This window comes from Armigeres subalbatus, chromosome 2 (assembly GCF_024139115.2).
Source record: "Armigeres subalbatus isolate Guangzhou_Male chromosome 2, GZ_Asu_2, whole genome shotgun sequence".
In the NCBI taxonomy this organism is placed as follows: domain Eukaryota; kingdom Metazoa; phylum Arthropoda; class Insecta; order Diptera; family Culicidae; genus Armigeres; species Armigeres subalbatus.
This window is the reverse complement of record NC_085140.1, coordinates 246,736,534-246,755,321: the sequence shown is the minus strand read 5'-3', so window position 1 is coordinate 246,755,321 and position 18,788 is coordinate 246,736,534. Positions and strand designations below refer to the sequence as shown.

The window sequence follows — 18,788 nt, the reverse complement described above, 5'->3', positions numbered from 1 at the left end:
TCTCACACATAAATTTGAAAATGTTCAAACATGCGATTGATATTGATACGATCCATGAGAAGTGTCAGCAGAAAAAGAAAAAATGGAGACGAAACGCGTGCTGAATCATTCGGAGCATCGAGCAATTGGATTTGTGAAGGTTTGTCTGTTAATTTATATTTGTTTTTATATTTCAGTTGAATGGTTCTTTTCTTTATGAATTTAGATGCGGCGTAAAAGCTAAATGGACCAAGAAATCTCCTCGGGATGATCGGTTCGTAATACTGGGGCTTTTAGGAATCACGACGCAAAGAAAATGGAGGGCACCGAACAGTTAGCTCAAATAGTACATCTGTTTGGATGCCGATGTCTACCTTCCCGAACCGTAGGTTGAGCAGGTTTAGTCCGAGGACAATTCCGCAAAAATTGAGGCGAAACACCGTATAGAAAGTGACTATCAAGTTGAATCCGCTAGTTTTTCTCCATTTCGTCTTCGAGGCCTTTTTCAAAACGTAAACAAGTGACATTCTCTTTGATTTTGGCAAGGGCAGCGCTATAATGAACAACACGTCAATAATCAGCCCCGAGACGGATGCCACTCAACCACAAAGAGAGCTTAATGATTTTCCCCACAATCCGAGATTTGTCAACTTTATGTGCATACAACTGGACGTTATTCATATAGTGATACTTCCGTTTTTCCTCGTCCGGATCGTTACTGCAATCAGCAGGAAGAAAAGGATCTTCATCTCGCGAGCATTCAACGCGTAGTGATCTGTCTGGGTGTACATATATGTCCATAAATCATGGGCGCTCGCTCCGCCACGATGTATAACATGCACATCAGAATATTGACCCACTAGTAGGGCTTCACCAGCAGGACCAAATCCATCATGAATGAAAATACAATGTGAACAACTAGACAGAGTCGCAGGAAGCGGTACAGATCATCGCTGAAAATTGACCAGTGTGCGGTTACTATTAGCTGTGGTCGACGTAAGTTTCGCATTTTTGAGTACTTTGTATACTCTCGCACTCTTTCTGTGGAACAGCAGTTAAAGTTGCATACTGTTATCAGTGCTGATAGACCACAACCACAAATGTTCAATACTGCATATGTCCTCATCAGTTTTGTAATACGGTGTAATAAATAAAAAGTTTGTTTGTGTTTTCTTTAAAATCTTTTTTCTATGATTTGAAAACATCTCATAAACTGAATCATTTGTATGTAAAATATTTCATAATATCTATTAAACAATTCCATTTGAATTTATCAGCTAGTATAATTAATCACATCAGAAATCATGAATAAATTATATGTGTCATCACTTATACATTTTTCATAAGGCCCACACATAAAGAGCATTAGAATTAAGCTATTGCAAAAATCTATATCGCTCACACATAAACTATATATAGATTTTTTGCTCAGTGTACAGTTTGTTTCTTGTACTTCCACTCCACAATTCTACAACCTTTATCACAAATTTGTGTAAGTATGATCCACGTGCATACATGCTATGGGAATAGTCACTCTTCCCAAAACGCAAACCTAAAAAAATTACCCCTGCAGCATATTTGTGAAGGTTGTCCCATTCGCCTTTGTAGGTTGAACCTATGTTTTAGTAACCGACTCCCTGGGCATAGTGTATCCATTGTACTTGCTGAGGTAATGCTAATAGAATACTGAGTTTAAAAGCAGTCCAAGTTCCAGTTGGAATGTAGAGCCATAGAAGAAGAAGAAGTTTTAGTGAATTTATTAAGAATTAAAGCTTACGGCAAAATGGATGAAAATAATATCAGAACCAATTTTTACGGCCTCGTTTGATATTTTTTATAGCTATCTTTCGGTCTTTAAACCCACATATTGGCTATGTGATGAACTATAAGTGTAAAAAATCACAATAAAAGTAAAAAAACACACTATTGACCAGGTACCTTTTATTTCAAGGAATATCTGTACATGGTTGACATATGCCTAAACAGTGTCTTAATCGAAATATAGCCAACTGTTCACTGTTCGTTTTACCACCTCTTCCCTTACTAATCATCTAAATTAGGCAAGGCACGATTTTCAGCCTTAATTTTTATGCTCAAATTCTTTAAAGTTCTTACTTACTTTTTAAGCATGTAGCATAAAAACGATATGGAATTATATTCTATCATGAACGTGGAAACTTGCTATCGCATATTAAAGTTTGATAGCCTTGATGTCCAGATTGAAAAAAAATAGTGCATAGCCTTGAAAAATGCATCTGAACGGCATCAAGTCAAAGTGTTGCAAATGACCCTTTTTGACGGTATACAAATTCGGAAGATTTTAATATAACCATTGAATCGAAATCTCACAATTTTGTATTATTTCAATACAGTATCTGTATAATAAAGCTTACATTGTCTGTATTAAAATCTTTCAGAATTCTATATGCTAAGATTTTGTACAATAATTGCCAATAACTGATTATGCCTTCTGATTTTTCTGAGTGTTGTGGTATAAGAGCCTTATTAAGAAGTGCACGAGGAGGTCAAGTGGTGATGAGCTAAATGGTAAGCTCACAGCTCAATAGTCACTCCCTGAAGTACCGCTTGATTGCGAGTCGGGAGAAATTCGGTCAGTGTAGAGTAAGTTGGATTCAAGTGAGCCAGGTGTCGTAAACCCATCTTCACTCAGGCAGGAGTATGGTTGCAGATTTCCGTTTCCCCTTTTTAAAACAGATATCTGATAAGATTACTGAATCTTCTGTTCGGTAAATAAGCGAGAACAAGCTCAAAGGCTGCTCATCGGATTTTTTTTTTCACAGACATAATCTCATATCTCATATATCTCCATACAATACTCATTTTAGGTTTTTGGTCATATCTACGAAGTCGAGATTACAGCTATAAAACCCTTACAAAATAAAGGATCTTTTAAGGACAAGCCTTTCGGAATCAAATTTTAAATCTACTCGCGTTTTCAAGAGCCATCACTCAATACGAAAGTAACGCACAACTGTCATCTTTTTATTACAAACTTTGCTGCATCGTAGCATGTGTGAAATAATAAAAATGACAGTTATGCATTGCTTCTGTATTAAGTGGTGTGACCTTGAAAACGCGAGTGAATTTTGTTTTGGATTTTGGAAGCTCGTCTTTAGCTTAGATCTTAAATCACCAACATTAAACATAAGGATATTCTCTGGCAATAACAAGTCGCATGTCACAATTACATCGCATATAATCACATGGGACATTTGATTTAAATCACATACTAAAGTGCTGTATATATCACAGGACTTCGGTTCAATACATTCATGTAATTACTCTATAACTTTCATGTTCTACGAACTAACTCGACTTCCTCATAAAACTAGTAGGAAATGACTTACAGAAAATATTTACTGCCTACTTTATTACAGGCTCTACACATAAGTAAAGATTGAAAGATCGGAATGTCTGTCACGGCTGTGGAGGGTGTTTTTGAAATCATTCATCGTGCGAAGTGGCAATCTCAATCACATTACCTATCAGAGGTCCATCAACACACATACATTGGGATTAGCTTCCATCCATAGGGCTTTGATAAGCAAAACACATTAATATGACGCAGTGGCACATCAATGAATTTGCAGATTTAGGATCGAGAGTATGTCAGTCAGGCGATGCTATTTGATAACACTCATATACAGTCACTCTCAAAATTGAGCGTACAGTATGGATTAGTTGACCACATTCGAAAATTTCAAAGGAAATTAAATGGTTAGCTCGGTTGTTTTTAATGCATTTCAATATTCATCCCTTCCTTCAATGTATCCGTACATAAAATTGTTGATATTTTTTCTCTAAAGTTCATTTATTTGAAAATAATCTCAAAATACGCCTATTAGATGTGACAAAATTGAGCGTACAGCTAATGTTTTTCTATAAAATTTCTTATTATAAACACGATTAATGTATTTTAATATTGTTTTTTCATGATTATATTTATAATAATAAACATCCGCTACTTAAACATTCAATGTTTTGAAATTAAACCATGTTTTGGTCAAAATGGCGAACAAGTGAGAGGTAAGAACATTGCTATTTAACAATTCAATGCCTGTGGGCAAAATAGATGCTTTTAGATATGGATTTCACCGGCATCGTGTCTTATATATGATAGATAATCGAAATCGAGCGAGACATACGATAAATTTGGGAAAATTCAGTCGGTAAATGATGAAAACAGATATATACATACAAAGAAAACGACAAATTTTGGGAATGGCATATTTCAAATTGAGTATAACTTTATTTAAAAGTCGATTTATTGGTAGCTTATAAGCTCAGGACACTCATTAATAATAATATTAATAAAAGAGCAGCACACGGATACATTATAAGATGTCATTTTATATTTGAAGACTCAGTCACCGTAGGAGCAAATTTGGTTGAATCATTTAAATTCACCAAAATATCATTAAATAAGCTGCCGAACTCTTAAAAAAGTTTATTTTTACTCGCCACATGGAAATCATCCAATTGTATCCCTTATGGTAACAGACCGTGGACTTCAATCCTAATTTAATTATGAAATTACGATTTTAGGCTATCTTTTCAATATTCAATCAGAAGTGCTCTACGGGACTGAAAAGCTGTTTTTATGTTTGGTACCTTAACATGCCCCTTCTACTTTTAGAATTTGACTGTGAATGATTGGATTCAATAATATTACTCTTAATGATAGACCTGAGACAATAATCGAGCTTTAAAACAAATTTAAATTAAAAACATACTAAATTTGAATTATGTCATTCCTAACATTTGTCGTTTTCTCTGTATGTTTACATCTGTTTTCATCATTTACCGACTGAATTTTGACAAATTAATCGTATGTCTCGCTCGATTTCAGTGAATGAGGCAGATTTGTGGCCTTGTGGATATTCTTGCGGGGAAAAAAGGTCTTCGGACTACCATTCCGCGGGAGGCTGCAAAGTTTATGCATCGTTGGCCGTTGTCGTTCGATACGGTGACCGGTTTATACATTTCCTCCCTTCCTACTTGAGCGTTCATGTCACCGATGACGATTTTGACGTCCCGCAGTGGGCATCCATCGTATGTCTGCTCCAGTTACGCATAGAACGCTTCTTTCTCGTCGTCGGATCTCCCTTCGTGTGGGCAGTGCACGTTGATGATGCTATAGTTGAAGAAACGGCCTTTAATCCTCAGCTTGCACATCCTTGCGTTGATTGGATGCCACCCAATCACGCGTTGGCGCATCTTTCCCAGCACTATGAAGCCGGTTCCCAGCTCGTTGGTGGTGCCACAGCTTTGGTAGAAGGTAGCCGCTCGATGCCCGCTTTTCCACACTTTCTGTCCTGTCCAGCAGATTTCCTGCAACGCTACGACATCGAAGTTGCGGGGATGTAATTCATCGTAGATTATCCTGTCGCAACCTGCGAAGCCTAGCGACTTGCAGTTCCATGTTCCAAGTTTCCAATCGTGATCCTTTATTCGTCGCCTAGGTCGTTGCTGATTGTATCGAGTCGTATTATCTTCTATGTCGTTCGTAATAGTTGTTTTTAATTATTGGGCCTGCGCAAACCTCCTGTCTCGTCGGAAGGCCGTCGTGTCAGGGCTGTTTAGCGTCTCATCTAACACCAGGACTTGGGCTTGTGCGCTTTGAGCGGCACACGGTCGCTTTGGCGGAGCCTACTTGCGGATTCATGCAGCTTTTTATAGAGGTTTAACAGGGCCCACTGTCAAACCCCACCACATCCTAGGCAGGCGCCACAACTCGCAGATGGCCTGGGGAGGGATCGTTAAGCGCTTGGACATAGTCCCTGCTGCCCGGGTAAATTATGAATCACTGATTATAATAAAAAAAAACCCTGAATAATCTACCTAGCGATGTTGGTGCCTTTAATGACTGCAAAAAATATGAGTGAGTGCTTTTTAGCGTGTTTTGCGCAAAGAAAATAGTATTTTGGTCATAACTAGCGGTGCTCATAAAACACCCATCCTTCCTGGGCAATGACGTCTATCATTTGGTGGAATATACGCGCTTATATCCATGGTCGAGTCCCAGGTTCAATGGAAGTTTTTAAAAAAAATTTAATAATGTGATCACCTTTTCCACTAGCGCCAATGATATATAAATCATCGCCGTTGAGCTTCGGTGGCAGCTTTACACCAGCGACACACATACCCACTTCTTTTTATTAGCCTTAGTTTTCCAATTGTTGCTCTCGACAATAGTATCGGAAGATCTAAATATGTTGTCGTTAATAGATCAATAGTTTCAATAGAATTGGCAAATTTCTGGAGAGTATACGAGTAGATTCATATTAAAATCTTTAAAAAAGATCGATAGGTTAAAGCGTTATTTGCGTTCAAAATCTTGCCTAAATTGGTGAGGTTCCAAGACTTGTAAATTTTCGTTTTACACCCGAAAAGGAGCAAGCTTGAAATGAGCTGCATCAATGATGCAGTATTTTCAATCAAGTAGTACCTAATTAAAAGTTGATTACTAAATTAATGATTTCGTGTGTGTTACTTCTACGTGAAGTTAAACGATTTACAATGATATGGAAATGCTAATATCATCTTCCAAACTTGGACGTACATGTTCATGATAGAATTAGAGGCGAAAGTATAGAATTGATAGTTCCGTTAGGATACGGCAGGCATGAAGAATGTTTTTATAGAAGTCGATTTGAAAGCGAGCGGAGGGCAATATTTGTGATGGCACATATCACACGACCTTCCTTCTGCCAAGCTCCCGTATGAAGGGGGAGGGAAGAATATCAGTGTGGAAGCTGTACGTCCAAGTTTGGAAGATGATATTAGCATTTCCATATCATTGTAAAAGTTGATATTCTAATGCATCACACAGGAAATTATTTTTCATAGCATACTTTTCTGAATCCTTCGCAAAAAAGGATGCTCTTTGAAGACTGGTTCAAACTTGTCCCATGTTGTACAATGACTTTCCGTAAACTTTTTCAGAATTTTCGGAAAAGTCTCACTGCGCAATATCAAGCGTGTCGTCGCTCATAATTTTTGCTGATTGTCATGCTTGATTCGCTAGGTGCAGATTCGATTATAACGGCAAACGCCCACTTTACCGTTGCATATCTATCCCATGTTTGCTGGGATTTCCTTTCTACAAGGGACACTTATAAGTAGAACGGCTGCTTAGTGCACCTTAAAACACCATTCAACAACAAAATTCGTTTGCCTGAGGAGACATCAAAAATGCAGCTCAATGTGTGGCTAGGTGATGCATCGTGATGCCGTACCATGCAGGGAAATGCCAGTAAAATTTATGTCAGCTAACATTCACGTCATCTTGCTGCATTAGTCTGAATTGATATGTATTGAATCCTCCAATCAAATTAAAAAAAAAACTTCAAAAGGCAGTTTGCCTCACAAAAATGAATTAGTGTCATGCAATACATAAGGTGATTCCCTACAGACCTTTTTTTGTGAATTCTTTTGATTTTCATTCCAGCAACAAGGTGATGTACCGTCCTGTATCCAGAAATCACCATTGCAATAAAAAGCTGAAAATAAGTTGATAATGAATGCAGCCGACCCTCCGTTAGTCGTTGATTTATCGTTTAATATCGACTCATGGACACGGATAAAGCTACAATGAAAAACGGGTTTTCGTGATGATCCCTTCAAGCTACATCTCAATATTTCCAAGTCGATTGTCATTTCTTTATCGACTTTTGACTGCTACATCCATACTTTCGAAATCAATGAAAGGATCAAAGTGATTTAAATTTTGACTTTTTCGCTGCCCTATGCTTGAACGATTATATTTACTATTTTGATATTCCTTATAAGCTTTTAGCTAATTTGGTTCTAATTTGACTGAGCACGCGCAGATTGAAGTTCGAAAATTACCGAGTTATCAAGAAAATACTGAATCGTGGGAAATTCAATTTTACACGTAAAAGAATAACATCAATATCAATAATGAGCATTTTTGTTTCCTTCATAACTTTGCTTGTAAAAATTAGATCGCTTCGCAATAACAACTGTATTTCAGCTTAAAAAGTTATATTCTATGAAGTCCATGCATTGATAACATTTTAATAGTTTATGGGCTTCCTCACGAAACGTTATTTCACATGAGTGGCGATTTTCATAGAAATTTCCATACAAACCTCAATGACGCGTGCACAATCAAATTTCAACCAAATCAACTAAAAACCACGGCAAACGCAATGGTTACAGCATAGGGGAGCGACAAAGACAAATTTTGAATCACTCTAATATACATGCCATATTTAGGAAAAAAGCCATAAATATTTTACGTGGAAATCTATGTTCCATTGTTCAAGGCGTAGAACACCATAAATTGTCCAAATCATCAAAACTATTAAAATAAAATCATGTATTTGAACTTCATATATAAGCCCTTGACCGTTGAGACAAGACATGCCACCGGCGGTGGCTACTTGTCGCTCTACAACGACCGATAGAACTATCTCCCGCCTCTGGCAAATTTGCAGAACACTTGAGAATGGCGAGTTCGAAAACAAATATAAATCCTTGAGTCCGGAGTCCTGCTTACCTGTAGTGGACGATTGAATTTTGAACCGCTTCTCGAGTGTCGTGAGGGTAATTACGAAGTAGATGTAGGCCATTGCCTGCGTGGTTCCGAGGAATCCGTACACCATGATAAAGGAACGTGACGTCGCGAACCGCTGAAGCCATGCTGGATGCCAACACGATAATCCGCAAAGGTAGTTGGATTTCATTTTCGTCAATTCTTTTTCACGACCTGTTTCTTTCGGTTGATTACGCTTATCACTAAATCACTCTATTGGCGCCTTGCAAGGGCTTTTCCGCTTCCTTTCTTCTTGGTTCGGTCAATGAACTTGATGCAAGTCGACGACCAACACTGTGACCTTCTTCCGTCGGGATTGGGTTTCCCAAGCACAATAACTAAGTATTCCGATAACCACTATCACTAATCATTGCACTTTTCGGGCGTGAGCTTGAATTTTGTGAATCTGCTTTCGTCGAGGATCCCACGTTTCACTGCGCACACGGTGGAAATATTGTCACCTCTTATTCATAGCATCATCGTACGGTCACCTGTTCGGTCGCGCATCACACACTCAACTGATGATGATGACTGGAGAACTGCGAGGCTTCCACCCGCCTAGGCATCGATAGCAGCTCAGTCAGATTATCGACTGCCCGTCAGTCCGAATCGTCACAACAGCACAACTTCTCGACGGTTTGTCGCTCTTTTTGTTTCAACACTTTATTGGTGGCTTATTTACAGTGTTCAATGCACAGTTACCGTATTCACTTGAATAGGATTGTGTTGTTTGGTCCGTATCAGGCCAGGTGTTATCGGCTTCTTATTAGGGACTGGGCTATGTGCTGATAAATCTTACTGAATGATAATGAAATTTTAGTTCAATAAACAGGCGAGGAACGTTATATGCGTGATTAGATTGGCACGCTTGCTTTTGGGGTGTGAATAGCAATTTCTTGAATATAAGTAGGATGGCAGATAGGAAGCTAGGAAGTTTAAGTTCGGTTTGATTTATAGACATGATGTCGAGGAGCCGTGGAGACGCATGGTGCTGAGTGAAATACGTAAAGCATCGTTGCATTACTAAAAACAATGATTCGTTAATAAAATCATAACACATGAATCATTTAGGGTCAATTTCTTCACCGCCGCTTAAGCCTTAAACCAGGTTTAAACGTATGGGTAAGCACCGCTCAAGAGTTAAGCGAAGGTGAAGAAATTGGCCCTTAATCATTTAATTAGAAATCTCTCATTCACGCGTAATTTATTTACACTTAATATTTAATATTAATTATATTTAATATTAATTCAAATTAACATGAAATACGAATATCTGCCGAAATACATTCTGAAAAAAAAAATCGGATTGAAATTAAAACATTCGAGAATGGTTTGTATTTTTCCAATAATGAAAAATTTGCTAAGATGTTTAGAAACGAACGCACCTTCCCTCTGTTTACGACGTGACTTGCTTTCAAGACACGTTTCATATGGTATCATTTTGTATATGGTGGAAAATTTGTTCAATTGCATTTTTTTGCGTTACTTGCTACTTTATACCCCTTTCGATTGTAACATTCTTTAAACTCTTCTAAACAGTTTCATCATGGAGTATTGAGGATGAAGGATCAAGAAAAAAAAATATTTCAATGCGTAATATAATTTGTAGACGGTTACTGATTGGGTTTGATAAATCGGCGAGTATAGTCGTTGATGCTGAACTGATAACTCTCCAATCAAGAAGACGAAGACGACTTTGAGGGTCCAATACAACACATCGGTTCTCATTCATTTGGCTTATCAAGTCGGCATCTACATACTCATTTAGAACCACCTTTATCAGGTAACATTGTTCAGGGATTAATTACCGTGAGTAACCAATATTTGTACACTTCTGTGCATATTTAAGGGCGTTTCCGCAACTCGTGGAGAACTACTTTCTGGATAGTACTCATCCTTGTAAATTAAGAATGATCGAAACAATTTAATAGCATTACTAAAAGTACAATATTACACAGCATTCTGTTTTTACACGATTTTTTTTTCGATCGCATTTTTGATCGTGTGACTTCAAAACCTTTGCAACATGCTTCAAAAAATCCTAAATAAATCAGAGAAAATCATATGGTAATTAATATGCGTTAAACATTTAGAATGGGTGCAAAATTGAGAAAGTGTAACTCGTGTACAAACAGAATCCAGTGTAATCATGTTACTAATGAATATCCCTGTGTCGGAAGGTTGGCAGTGTTTCTAACAACTGAACTCAATAACGAAGTATTTTTCCGTCACATCACAAACAATAAATGCCAATACATATAATGAATAAATATGATTTGGTGATAGCCAATTATCGTAACCGTCGTGAAACACGTTCTAGAAAAATATCCAAAATTAATTAGTGTTGATCAAGCCAAATTATCATATGCCATTTTTGTTGTTTTGACGACTACTACATTGTTTACGTAACTGTGTTCTACGCATTGAGAATCTTCAATGATGGACAGAAAATAGTTTAAAAGAAATATGTATGGGAAATAAGTTTCCAGGAGTCGCTTTTTACGCGTCCTTTTCGAGCGAATTAACGTAGATTATAGAATGACGTGAGCTTTTTCACATTTCTTTGCCTTTCTCGTACACAAAGTATAGGGGAAGAGGTTCGGTTGTGGGCACCCTTTTATCTTGGGTCTATAACTTTGGTCCTAGTTGATCTTATGCCGCCATTTGTATAGCAATGGAAAGCTAGACGAATAAACCTACCGTGCAAACTCAAACTTCGGACGCTTAAGCACTTTCTGATATAAAATTATCCAATTTACTCACATTTTTATTCACATTGTTTAAATCACCATTGCAATCATCAAGCAAAGTATTCATCTTTGGACTACGTATTTAATATGTGCAAGATATTGCGAAGAATGTTTGCAATTTATGAAAATGTCCGGCTTCTGTTTGATTCAAACCTCGGACACCGGCGGCGTTGGATTCATATTTCGGACACAAAGATTCAAATTTCGGACACCAGATTACACAGTACCGGGAAGAATAATTGAAAACAATTCTCACTGCACAGCACAGAATGTCTTTCAATCATTTCGTTGCATTGTTTTAACATGTCTTGTTAGAATGTAACTATACTAAAACAAGCTAAAACTATAAGTCCTTAATACCCAGTTTGACGAAACATTTCGATGAAATATTTCAGAAAATTTCGCATACGTATTGAAGTGTCTGAAGTTTGAGTGCGTCCGAAATTTGATTCTTCACGGTACTACAAGCCAAAAAATTGTATTGTTTTCGTCAATTTGGGAATTTTGATATATTTACTCGCCTAAAAATAAAGAAGAAAGAATGAAAACCACCCAAAAAGAAAAGTAATAATTTGTTTATTCTAATAGCCAGGAGGCACTAAAAACTCAGATCAATCCATCTAGCAGTGATCATGCCTTTCTCGTGCATCAGGGAAAATATTGAAAACAATCACACAAGATTTTACTTTAGGTAAAATAGATTACATTTTTCCAATTTACGTTTATCGCATTAAAAAAATCCTGATTAATCACCCTAGCCGTAATGGTACCTTTCTCATTCATAGTAAATCCCATAGTCCGATCTGACCAATTTTCAATAGAAAGCAATAGGACAGGATTCCCAGTCGAATGCAACTTGTTGGATGCAAATCGATCAAAGCTTAGTTTCAAAAAGTATGTGTACGATAAAATAAAAATATAAATTAAACTCGCGACAAGCTGGAGTGTTAGAACTTTCGAGCGATCACCTTAATGCCGCTTACAAAGTGATATCCCAGATCATCTTCCGTTGTCTGTCACCATTACTGAATGAGTTTGTGAGAAGTTATCAAACCGCCTTCGTTGACGGCCGCTCGACAACGGACCAGATCTTTAATATCATTTATTCAGACTAAGGCCGAAGTGGCCTGTGCGGTATATAAGAGTCTTCTCCATTCGGCTCGGTCCATGGCTACACGTCGCCAACCACGCAGTTTACGGAGGGTCCGCAAGTCATCTTCCACCTGATCGATCCACCTTGCCCGCTGCGCACCTCGCCTTCTTGTGCCCGTCGGATCGTTGTCGAGAACCATTTTCACCGGGTTACTGTCCGACATTCTGGCTACGTGCCCGGCCCACCGCAGTCGTCCGATTTTCGCGGTGTGAACGATGGATGGTTCTCCCAACATATGATGCAACTCGTGGTTCATTCGCCTCCTCCACGCACCGTCCGCCATTTGCACCCCACCATAGATGGTACGCAGCACTTTCCTTTCGAAAACTCCAAGTGCGCGTTGGCCCGCCACAAGCATCGTCCAGGTCTCGTGTCAGTAGAGGCCTACCGGTCTAATGAGCGTTTTGTAGATTATCAGTTTGGTACAGCGGCGAACTCTATTCGATCGGAGCGTCTTGCGGAGTCCAAAGTACGTACGATTTCTAGCCACTATGCGTCTCCGAATTTCTCTGTTGGTGTAATTTTCGGCAGTCACCAGTGAGCCCAAGTACACAAATTCTTCTACCACCTCGATTTCGTCATCACCGATGCAAACTCGCGGTGGGTGGTTCACATTGTCTTCTCTTGAACCACTTCCTATCATGTACTTCGTCTTCGACGTTTTGATTCCTAGTCCGATCCGCTTAGCTTCCCTCTTCAGTCTGATTTAGGCTTCCTCCATCTTCTCAAAGTTACGTGCCATAATATCTACGTCGGCGGCGAAGCCAAATAGCTGGACGGACTTATTGAAAATTGTACCACTCGTGTTAATCCCTGCTCTTCGTATTACCCCTTCCAAAGTGATGTTGAATAGCAGACACGAAAGACCATCACCTTGCCGTAATCCTCTGCGGGTTTCGAAGGGACTCGAGAATGCCCCTGAAACTCGAACTACGCACATCACCCGATCCATCGTCGCTTTGATCAACCGTGTCAGTTTATCCGGAAAACCGTGTTCGTGCATTAGCTGGTCCCGATCGATTGTATCATATGCGGCTTTGAAGTCGATGAATAGATGATGTGTGGGCACGTTGTATTCGCGGCATTTCTGCAGTACTTGGCGAATGGCGAACACCTGGTCCGTGGTGGAGCGTTCGCCCATAAAACCCGCCTGGTACTGCCCCACGAACTCCCTTGCAATTGGTGCTATTCGACGGCATAAAATTTGGGAGAGTACCTTGTAGGCGGCGTTCAGCAATGTGATTGCGCGGTAGTTGCTACAATCCAGCTTATCGCCCTTTTTGTAGATGGGACACACGACACCTTCCATCCACTCCTGCGGCAGAACCTCATCCTCCCAAACCTTGGTAATCACCCAGTGCCTCACCACCGTGTTTAAATAGCTCTCCTGGTAGTTGGTCAACCCCAGGGGCTTTGTTGTTCTTCAGCCGGCCAATCTCCTCCTGGATTTCCCGGAGATTCGGAGCCGGTAAGATTATGTCCTGCGCGCGTTCTCCCAGGTCCATCACCATACCGCCATCTTCGTCTGCCACATCGCCATTCAGGTGTTCTTCGTAGTGCTGCCGCCACCTTTGGATCACCTCACGCTCGTTCGTAAGAAGGTTCCCGTTTATGTCCTTACACATATCAGGCTGTGGCACGTGGCCCTTACGTGAACGGTTTAACTTCTCATAGAACTTTCGTGCGTTATTAGCGCGGTACAGTTCCTCCGTCTCTTCACGGTCTCGATCTTCCTGCTGGCGCTTTTTCCTCCGGAAAATCGAGTTTTGTCTGTTCCGCGCCCGTTTGTATCGTGCCTCGTTCGCCCTCGTGCGGTGTTGCAGCAATCTCGCCCATGCTGCATTCTTCTCTTCCACTAACTGCTCACATTCGCCGTCATACCAGTCGTTTCTCTGATCCGGGGGCACCGTGGACCAGATCTTTACTGTACGCCAATTCCTTTAGAAATTCCATGAATTTTAAGTAAGCATACGACAGTATAGACCGCGTAGAGGTTTGGAAAATTATGGACTAGACCAACTTCCCTGGAAAGCTTACCAAATGATCAAAGCAACGGTGGATGGGGTGCAAAATTGTGTGAAGATTTCGGGCAAACACACCAGTTCGTTCGAATTATGCCGGGACTAAGACAAGATGATGGACTTTCGTGCCTGTGTGGTTCAACATTGCGGGGTGTCATGCGGAGAGCCAGATGTAACACCCGGGGTACGATTTTCAACAGATCCACTCAATTTGTTTGTTACGCGGATGACATGAATATTGTCGGCCGAACATAGGTGGCATAGATGTACACTCGCCTGAAACGCGAAACAACAAAAGCTGGACTGGTGGTTAATGCATCGAAGACAAAGTACATGTGAGTGGACGGAATCGAGCGCGACGGTGCCCGCCTAGGAAGCACGATAGACGGGAATACTTTCGAGGTGGGCGATGAATTCGTTTACCTTGGTTCCTTGCTAACGGCTGATAATAATGTTAGTCGTGAAATACGAAAGCGATGCGCATCTATGAAAGTCGGGCATACTAGACTTGGAGCATGCTCGAGGAGAACTTGGACGCACTCGGAGTATTCGAGAAATGGGTGCTTAGGACCACCTTTAAAGTTCCTGCAGGTGAACCTCCATCATGCAAAAGGAGCTTCTGCTGTTATGAGTAGGAGATTCAAAAAGTAGGAATTTGGCGTGGCACTAATTCAAGAGTCATGGTCCAATAAAGGGAAAATGAATGGCATAGACATACACAACTGTAAGTTGTTTTTTGACGAAAAACAAAGTTCGCCAAGAACTGCTATTTTAGTCGATAAAACATTGAAATGTTACCCCATTACAATCTTTTGAAAACGTGCCAACCACCAATGGAAAAGCTGAGATTGCTGTAGCTTCGGCCTATTTTCCGGGTGATGATCCTGAGGCCCCTCCTCCTGAGGTCGAATCATTTATCCAATACTGCAGAGAGAATAACAAGTCATTCATCATTGGCTGTGATGCTAATGCGCATCATACCGCGTGGGGTAATACGGATATCAACAGTAGAGGTGAATCCTAATTGAATATCTCTCATCCAATAATATTGATATTTGCAGTAGGGGAAATGATCCAACATTTTCTAATGCAATTAGACAAGAGGTCTTAGATCTGACACTGTGCAACGGTGCGATTTATGAAAGAATTGCAAACTGGCATGTCTCCAAGGAAACATCATTGTCAGCTCATAGACATATTGTGTTTGAATGGAGTTGGGGAAAACGATCATCAACTTCATTTAGAAACGCTAGAAAAACGAACTGGGAACAACATGAGCAATATTTTAATTCAGACCCATTTACAAAAGGTGGAAAGATTGATTTAGTTCAAGAGCTGGAATATTTTTCCCAAAAGGTAAATGATAAGATTTTAAATGCTTTCTATAACAGTTGTCCTACGAAACAGTCGTCCTCTAACAGGGACGTTCCGTGGTGGAACTCAAAATAGGAGAAACTGCGGAAGACTTCTCGTAAACTTTTTAATAAAGCAAAAAGAACCTCGAATTGGACTCCGTATAGGAGTGCACTTACTGAGTACAATAACGAAATAAGAAAATCCAAAAGAAGATCTTGGGTTCAAACGTGTGAAAATATTAGCAATACTCCAGAAGTCGCGAGACAAAAGATCATACTAATGAACTAGGGAATCTGAAAAAAGGATGGATTTTCCACACAAACTTCTGGTGAAACATTAAAGTTGATTATGGAAACCCATTTTCCTGGATCGATTATGTGTGTAGACCCAACAACAAGTGGTTCGTTTGAAAGTCAAAGATGTTCAGCAAGAACAACTAAAATGTCTGATGATGCACAAGCCTTGGCTGACGATATCTTTACGAAAGCCAGGGTAGATAATGCTGTGAGATCTTTTGAGCCTTATAAATCTGCCGGACCGGACGGAATAATTCCAGCCATGCTTCAAATCGGAGAATCAGTGCTGATTCCGCCGTTAATTGAGATTTTCAAGGCAAGTCTAAGACTTAATTATATTCCATCTTCATGGAGGAAAGTAAAAGTTATTTTCATACCAAAAGTAGGAAAGCGAGATAAGACGCATCCTAAATCATTCAGGCCCATTAGTCTTAAATCAGTTTAGTTGAAAACTAAGGAAAGGTGTTGAGTGATTATATCAACTCAAATTACATAATTAAACATCCTCAGTTCCAGTTTGCTTACCAGTCCGGTAAGTCAACAATTACGGCACTTCATACAGAGGTATCTAAAGTGGAAAAAGCGCTATCGGTAAAAGAAATAGCACTTTGTTCTTTCTTGGATATTGAAGGAGCTTTCGATAACGCTTCTTATTCGTCAATGCTGATCGTGCTATGAAGAAAAGAAACTTCAACACGAGAATTATCAAATGGATTCACACCAAGCTTGCAAAAGAGAAATCTCTTCAGAGCTGGGAAGTTCATCTCTTACAGTATGGGCAACAAAAGGTTGCCCTCAGGCAGGGGTCCTCTCACCACTAATGTGGTCCTTAGTTGTAGACGATCTTCTAGGAAGCTTAGAAGAAAAAGGTTTCGAGGTTGCAGGCTTTGCTAATGATATTGTCATCTAGTGAGGGGGAAATTCGATAATAACATTTCTGAAAAAATGAAATGGGTTCTAAATTTTACCCAATCGTGGTGTATTCAGGAAGGCATTAGCATGAATCCGTCAAAAATTGTAATTGTACCATTCACTTGATCTAAAAGCTCTTGAAACTTGATCTAAAAGCTCTTAAGCTTGGAGGACTAGAAATTCAGCTTAGTGAACTAGTCAAATACCTGGGAGTCATTCTAGATTCTAAACTAAACTGGAATGCTCATATTGAGTGTGTGATCGGAAAGTGCCTTCTGGATATGCTCTAAAACATTTGGAAGAAAATGGGGCTTAAGACCAAAAATGATAAAGTGGATTTACACTTCCATTATTCGTCCAAAACTGACATATGCTGCTCTTGTATGGTGGCCAAACAAAAGAGGCTACTGCATAGAAGAAGCTGACAAAACTGCAAAGGTTAGTGTCCATTGTCATAACGGGAGCGATGCTTCAAAATAGTGAGATGCAATTCTAAATCTGCTACCATTGTATGAATTCGTGCAGTTAGAAGCGGAAAAGAATATGCAAAAACTTAAACGATTGAAGTTATTCAAGTCAGGCGATTTAGTGGGCCACTTGAGTATCTCACAAAATTTTCAATATGGGCCAGTGATATGAGTGGAGACTGGATGAAACCTGTGGAGAACTATGACATTCCCTATAACATACGTGAGCCATCACGTATGGACTGGGAAGTCGGAGGTCCCACTGTTCGGGACGGTTCCATAAAATTCTACACAGATGGCTCAAAAATAGGAACAAAAACGGGAGCAGGAATCTTCGGCCCTGGGATATCGATCTCAGTGGCAATGGGAAACTATCCAACGGTGTTCCAAGCGGAGATTTTTGCTATAATGAAATGTGCTAATATCTGTGTAGAGAGGAAATATAGATATGCAAATATTTGTATCTTCACAGATAGTCGAGCGGCACTCAAAGCATTGAGTAGCTTTAAATGTATATCAAAACTTGTCGGGGACTGCATTCTTTCATTGCGAAAGGTGTGCCAAAAGAACTCCGTAAATCTGTACTGGGTTCCAGGATACTGTGGCATTGAAGGTAATGAAAAGGCAGACGAGCTTGCAAAACGACGTTCAAATACACAGTTTATTGGCCCAGAACCTTTCTGCGGTATATCATTCTTCTTCTTCTTATCGGCATTACATCCCCACACTGGGACAGAGCTGCCTCGCAGCTTAGTGTTCATTAAGCACTTCCACAGTTATTAACGAGGTTTCTAAGCCAGGTTACCATTTTTGCATTCGTATATCATGAGGCTAGCACGATGATACTTTTATGCCCAGGGAAGTCGAGACAATTTCCAATCCGAAAATTGCTTGGACCAGCACCAGGAATCGAACCCAGCCACCCTCAGCATGGTCTTGCTTTGTAGCCGCGCATCTTACCGCACGGCTATGGAGGGCCCTATGGAGGGCGGTATATCATACTGTACTATAAAAGTGGAATTGAAATCCTGGAAAGCACAAAGGTTGATGACCAACTGGTTGGTTGCCGAAAAGTGTGCTCAATCAAAGAGATTTTTAATTCCCAATGTTAATGTAACCGAAAAGCTCTTGGAGCTCAGCAAGAGAGCTCTTTGCACCTTCACTGGCCTAATAACCGGACACTGCCCGAGCAGATATCACTTGAAAAATATTGGCCAGATTCAGAATGATATCTGTCGTTTCTGTAACATGGAACGTGAAACCTGGGAACATC

General features: G+C 39.9%; 1 protein-coding gene across 4 annotated transcripts in view; it reads right to left on the bottom strand.

The window, feature by feature from the left end:
* LOC134212026 (solute carrier organic anion transporter family member 74D) overlaps positions 1-18,788 on the bottom strand; it is a 94,547-nt gene that overhangs the window by 31,671 nt on the left and 44,088 nt on the right. For 3 of the 4 annotated variants that reach the window (XM_062689519.1, XM_062689520.1, XM_062689521.1), the window contains exon 2: positions 8,525-9,358. The exons of the other annotated variant lie outside the window; for it this stretch is intronic. In XM_062689519.1, the coding sequence (XP_062545503.1) occupies positions 8,525-8,711 (187 nt within the window). In that variant the 5' untranslated portion in view covers positions 8,712-9,358. The remainder of the gene's footprint in view (positions 1-8,524; positions 9,359-18,788) is intronic. 4 annotated transcript variants of the gene reach the window in all.